General features: G+C 34.9%; 1 protein-coding gene across 11 annotated transcripts in view; it reads left to right on the top strand.

The window, feature by feature from the left end:
- The window catches only part of EHBP1 (EH domain binding protein 1), a 319,529-nt gene that overhangs the window by 252,296 nt on the left and 60,169 nt on the right, over window positions 1–7,064 (top strand). For all 11 annotated transcript variants that reach the window (XM_074949596.1, XM_074949591.1, XM_074949600.1 and 8 more), the window contains one exon: window positions 3,445–3,592. In XM_074949596.1, the coding sequence (XP_074805697.1) occupies window positions 3,445–3,592 (148 nt within the window). The remainder of the gene's footprint in view (window positions 1–3,444; window positions 3,593–7,064) is intronic.

The following is a 7,064-nucleotide window of genomic DNA, read 5'->3' as shown; positions in this document are numbered from 1 at the left end:
TCAATATTGTACCTGATCCACGTATAACTCCATCAAAAGGCAATTAAAAATCGATAGAAACATTCCTTGAAAATGAACAAGAATAAACATTTTTTTTAAATAAATTTAATGAACAGTATTTGTGGGGATTTGATTGTTGGTTGCTTTCACAAGACACGGGCATTCCGTGTGTTTCAAGGCTGGTCTTTTCTAAATTTCTGATACCATTGAATGACATCATCAGCAGGGTAATGATCTCGGCAACTACACTGACAGTGTCTCACATTCTAATTCACCTTCACAAATCCATGGCATCATTTTTGGCCAAAGTAATGTCAGTCACTGACATTTGCGGCAACTACAAAAAGGACCCCCTAATGGCAGCCATTTTTATTTGTTTCTTAAGATCCAAAGACTGCTGAAAGAACAATTGGATAAAGTTGAGGATTGGAGAAGCTTGATTTTCTTGTTCCTGTGAAATGAAACTAGTCCTTTTTCTTCTCCTTCCCCTTAAAAGCAGAAGTCTGCTAGGGGGTTGTAGCTGTGTCAAAGCCGTTGGGATGCCACTGCTGATCACTTTAATTACTAGGACTAAGGAGGATAAAATTAAAAGTAGCACCATTGAAGCAGTGGAAGAAAGCTTGCCGAGATGTCGGTGAACTGTGAAATATAAAAATTGCATACCAATACATTTTTATAGGAAGGAAACAAGGAATTACATTACTTATTCTTGAAGAGTTTGTCCTTAAATGGTGAAGTTTTACTTGCTGTGCATCCATGTGGCAGATTTTTAGACCCTTAGAAAGTAATTGAGGTGGAGGAACAGAGTAAACTTTTATGTCTTCCCAGCATGGCAGATACATGACAGAGAGATGAAAGATTTACCTAGTTTTCTCTTTAGAATTGGACAGTTTTCTAGCATATGTTGTTGTAATCAGAGTTTTCATGTCCCTTTCTTTCCCTGTTGCAAATTCCATATTTGTGCTTTATGAGCTTTACCAGGTCTTTTTCATGGTTTTTTTGGAAGGGACAATAAAAATATATTGTTTCACAGTGCACATTTTAAGTTAATTGTTTTCTAACTTGCAACTTTTATATATACTTGAATCATACCTTCAGTGTAATTTAAACTTAGTGGTTCTTCACAATCATTTCCTCCCTCAAAGCTCAATAATCAACAGTTCAAATAATATATGTATTAAATTTAAGCAATAAATATGCGGTTTTGCTCTTCTCCGCTAATGATGATTGAATTTTAATTAGCACAAACACAAGCCACAACCATCTATATTTGCTCTAAGAGGATGCTAGTGATTATGCTAATGATTCAGGGATATGAGGTCTCCTCTTTTGAAATCAGCCTACCATATTCCAGGACATCTTGTTCCTAAAGTGTACCTGGCTTGATATTAAATAGGCCATGTACTGTAGTAGGTTTAGTTGGATCATATGAACATTCAGTGTTAAGCTGCCTAGTACTTTAAAATAAGTTTGGCGGATTCCATTTGTAAATTAAATTAATTTAAATTAAAACCACAAATTCACCTGTGTTAGGCGTGACAAGATGGAAATATATTTGAGCACTTTCACTTCATGTAAACTCAAATTTAATTAAGGTTGCCAGATACAGTAGGTTGAAATAAAATTGGTTGCTGTGTTAGTTGGCTGGCTGCACATTAAATTAACCTGATTTATTGTCGTGCATAGTACACATAGAAGGTTTCTAGTTTTCTGTCTCGTGTGGACTTTAACAAATAAGTTTTTGATAGAACTCTTACTCTGTGCCTTCTGGGAAGTTAAGGTGTGAGAAAGCAAACAAAGCAAATATGCCATCCTGCTGAAGAGCTTGCAGGGCCCAAGCAAAATTGTCTTTATAGTGTTAGGACATTAGCAGAAAAGTAAATCAAGGCAATCTGATAGGGAACCAGAATTCTGTCAGTCAGGCTCAAGATACTGTGCTGTGTCCATATACTTTGTTTACTGTAGGGTTTTATGAGTTGTAACCTGCCCATGCAAGCTGTTAATGAGGCTAAATCTTTCTGCTTGAGGATTGAATTACAGCACACCTCTGGGCTAATGGTTATAAACAGAAAGTCCCATTAGGACTGCATTCTGATTCATTCATTTGCATTTTTTCTATTGTACCAAGAACAACGATGAGTAAATAGCTACAAACAAACAATCTACATGGAAATGGCTAAAATGTACCTAATTAGTATTTTGTGCTTGTCTTATTAATGATTGCTTAAACTAAATACCACTTGGTAGCAGGCTCTTACAAAGATTTGCAGGTGTGGAATATTCAATTTCTTGTTTCGTGGGAATGGTGTTTGCCATTTATTGTAAGAAAGTAAGTTGCCAAAACTGCTTTCCAAAATTAGACTAATTGGTTGTATTCTACCAAAATTAAGGCCATCTGCAAAAATCCTGATTTCAACAACTATGTTATGTCTATAAATTAAGTTTGAGGTAAATTTGACTTAAAGCCACCTGCTTGGTTTTGTTGTATTTATTAGTGTTTATTGTGCACTAGTGGCTTTTAAACTTTTTCTTAAGTTTGAAAAATGCAAGTTTTGATAAACGAAGCTTAAACTCCATTTTCCTCACGTTTCAGTGTATTTCAATAGTTTTGATTAAACCTATATTTTGTAATTTGTTGTGTGTTACTCCATTTCAGAAATATATGCATGAAAAGTTTACTATTTGTTGTAATTAGTTATGTGATTGAAATTTTATAGTCCTATAATGATACGTTTCAATTTTTTAACAGAACATTGTTAAATTGAATGATTCCCTTACAAAAACACTGGATATTTGTTATTGGGTGATATTTGCAATTACTGTACTGTAGCCAACAAAGGGGCATTTTAAAACTAGAGAAATTCTTGTGTGTCCTAGAGTCTCCACCAACAGGTTAAATTTAGGTTAAATTTTATGTTTTAAAAAAAAAAGATGCATTACTTGAACAGTGTGAATCACATTCTTCTCTTACTTCAGATTTACATCAGTATAGCATTCTTGACGTCGGTGGAGTTACTTGTGTAACTGAGAGCAGTATCTGACCCCTGATTTTAGTATGATGGTAGAATATTTCTCTCGCTAGTAATTCAGTTTAGTAAAATCCTATTTGCAGCTATAATAAAAATGTTGTAGCTATTGCTAAGAAACAAAAGTTTCTGACAATTGTTTGCATCAGGATATTTTACAAGGTATAATTTTATTTTAAAATGGTTTAAATTACAAATGCTGACATTTTTAATATATGATAATGTTGGATATGCTAAAAAATCTGATTCCCGAATGTCTTTAAAAATTGCGGTGTGACACCCAACTGATATAGAGCATCCTGTTTATAATGTGGGCCAAGCAACATGCTGCAAACCAGTTACTATCATGATGATCAGATTGAGAATGAAATTGCATTTCTGTCAATTACTGAGTTGGCAACTGTTCAATATATCTTAGCAGCAAGATGAAGAGCGACGTCGGCAGCTGAGAGAGAGAGCTCGTCAGCTAATAGCAGAAGCTCGATCTGGAGTGAAGATGTCAGAACTTCCTACCTACGCTGAAATGGCTGCAGAAAAGTTGAAAGAAAGGTCAAAGGCGTCTGGAGGTGAGTTAGGGAGCCTCATATCTTATTCCTGTGGCAACCTAGAAACCAGAAAGGACCTTTTTGGGGTATCACTTTTATTCACACTTGAAAATGTTGTAGTAAGAAATTGTTGTCCATCAGATACACATATCAAAAGACTGGCAATGGATAGCTTTTCCAAATCAGGGTTATATAACTTAATTTCAAACAGTTAAAAGAATGGTGCATATGTTACAGCAAGAATATGACTATAAAGGTAAAAAATGTTGGCTAATATTGGCCTGTTGAACTACAAATTTGACATCACCTCTGCATTTTTAGAATTGTAAGAAATATTAGTCATATAGAAATTGGGTGGCTAAAATCTCCAGAGTTCATTGAAAATGTAGGAGTTAGATGTGACCTCTGGGGGAAAGTACATTATAAAGATTTAAGAAACTCAACTTAAAAACTAAAAACGAGTTAGTACGACTTCTTTCTGAAGGAAACTTTGAAGAAGTTCTCTGGCATTACATTGTTTTCATTCGTTATAACCTGGGAGGTTGGAGTAATAATCTTTTGATTTTAAATGGCAGTCTTTTTGCGTACCACTTACCTTTACAGTTTTTGAGTCGTATATTACTGTAATACTACTAAAGTGACTTTGAAATGTCATTAAAATTCATATATCTGCCAGTGCTTCAAGCTGGAGTAATGTAGTGGCATTCAAATTCAAATGGGTACAGAACACATATTTTAGTCCAGGCTCCTTGCTCTTTTAGTGTCTCCTAAATATGCTAAGGAGTAATTATTTGTCTCATGCTAACCCATAATTGTAGCACAAATGCCCAGTAAATCCAACTTTATATTTATTTTGCTAGATCTACATTCACTGATTATATGTTTTCTTTCTGTGTTCAATACAGTTTTAAATATGTTCTTTTTAGTTAATGTTACAACTGTCTTGTACCATAGGTCTTCCACTCCCTACTCCATTTAACACTGAAGCACTAAGAATGGCTGGAGAGCAGTTATATGTTTCCGTTTAAGTCTGATCTTTGGTTTACCTCCATTCACCCAGTAAATGAAGCATGGCAGGTGTCTCCAGTGTGGGACTGTTCTTCAGTACTGAATTCACCCTAAGTAGGGAAAACATGGCCTTGATGTGGAATAGGCTTTTCAGACTTTATGAAAACTCCTCTAAGCTAATGAAAATATTGCTTCAAAGCATGCTCATGCTGTGACGTACAATAGCAAACGCCTTTAAAAATGGTTACTGCTCATTTTTCCATTGCAGCCTTTCCTAGTTTGTTCCTTATACTTGCATTAAACACTCTGGGCCAAATTTAGACTTGGCTGATGCAGGTATAGTTCCATGGAAGTGCGTAGGCCAAATTCATTGGTGACGTATATAGTAGTATAGATAAACGTAACATTTAAGTTAGAAAACGAGTAAAATGGCAAAGTAGTGTAAATTGCAACCAATTTGGCATTCTTTATGTGACTTAAATATTTATCATTTTTTATCCTGCTTTACTTTATCATTCCTTGCACTGACGTTATCTTATTACACCCACCTGTTAGTTGCTTTTCCTGCTGCACTTCCTCCCTCTACCTCTGAGTATAAAATACGCTTGTTTTACACACACTTTGAATGCCAAATTGGTTACAAATTACAGTGCTTTGCCACTTGCACCCACTTTCTGACCAGCTTACACCACCATATATTTCACCATTGAATATGGCTCTCCATGTTTAAAATTTCCATTGAGTTTTTCTGTTAACCAGTCCTTTCCTTCACTAAATTTGTAAGCTCCCTCAAAGATGGCCTTTCATTTGACCCTAGCACAAATAGTCTTGTAGTGTCTGTCTTCCTTTATTCTCTTCAGAATTGTCTCTACCCTAGTAAGGACCAATCTTCATGTCCACTTTCCTAAATAATAAAAACCAAGGGTGAAATCCTGGCTTCAGTGAAGTGAATAGCAAAACTCCCACCATTTCAGTGGGGCCAGGATTTCATCCATAGTTTCTCTAACTCTTCTGAATAACTAAGATCCGCAGACTCCTTAATTAGTCTTCCACTTCGTCACTATTTCAAGAACACTTGATACCTCTATTTATTGCAAGCTATATCTGCTATTTAATATCATTGTTTAGCAGTATATGAATAAGATTTTAGATCAAGATTCTGCCATTCTTACTCACATTGAGTACTAACTCTTTACATGTGTGGTAGCACCAAGTTCCGAGATGACTAATTGCAGAGTAAGTTAGGATGCCACAGGAGTAGGGTGTCAAAATCTGACTACTTGAGTTTTCATCACCATCACATCTACTATTAAATTATCAATTGTATTTTTTCTTGTATGACCATCTAGTATATTTTCTATTTTTATATATACTGTGTCCAGCATCACTGGTTTACATCCTCTACATTGATTTTGTCTGTCTGTATCATAATCTGGGCAAGTTATTTGGACTTTTATTGCACTTCTATTTTGTGGTTTCTGTCCACTCTGATTCCCCCTTACTCTTATTTATGTGAAAATTTATCACTTTCCTACGTGTTCATTCCCCCACATTTTTCACATAAAGTGAACAATAACCATCTTATTACTTATTTTTGTGGTACATACTCAACCTTCTCCACATTATTCCATCTCATCATTCACAGTATGTCTTTGTTTTCCAAATCATTATTTACTCAAGTAGCTCCTCCTCCTCCTAACTAGGGGCCTTACTTGTTAACTTTACTAAGGAACAGCTGAGTGAGACTGTGCTAGCATTTTTTTAAATCCAAGTAAGTTACAATAGCCCAGATCCTCAAAAGTATTTAGGCACCTAACTCCCATTGATTTTGATTGTGGTACGACACTTAAATATCTTTGAGGATCTGGGCCTATATGTCTACCACTTATTCCTTCAGTTCTTTATTTGCTAAAAATATTCAGATTTAATAGACAAGATCTTTTTTGTGAATTCGGTCTGAGTCCTATCCTTACTTACATTATACGTTTGCAAGTGTTCTGTTTCTGTTTTGTAGCAGTATATTCCCCTATATGATGCTTAAGTCAAGCTTACAATAATTTTCTAGATCATTTATAAATCTCTTCTTACTACATATTTAATTAGCCTCTCTCTCTCTATGTATATATTGATTCAGACATCCCGATTTCAAAAAACAGGTATTAAATAAATCTACTAGACTCTTCTCTCTTTTTTCACTTCAGAAAGATGGTACTTGTCCATTTCTAATGTTTTAAATTTTTTTAATGAATTTCTTGCTTACCTTTGTTGGTGAAATTCTAATCTCCTTCAATATTTCTATTTACTTATTGAGAAATTTGTGTTTTGGCATTAATAGTACAGCCTTATTTGAAAGCCTTGATTTAATCATGACCTAGAAAATCCATTTGCCTATTGCAAATAGAAAACTTTCCTGGATAAATAGCATCAACATCTACAGAATACAAGCTCTGTGGCAGCTATTTAGTAGGGGGAGATATGGGAGGAG

This window comes from Natator depressus, chromosome 3 (assembly GCF_965152275.1).
Source record: "Natator depressus isolate rNatDep1 chromosome 3, rNatDep2.hap1, whole genome shotgun sequence".
Classification (NCBI taxonomy): Eukaryota; Metazoa; Chordata; order Testudines; family Cheloniidae; genus Natator; species Natator depressus.
This window is presented reverse-complemented; position numbering and strand designations above follow the sequence as displayed.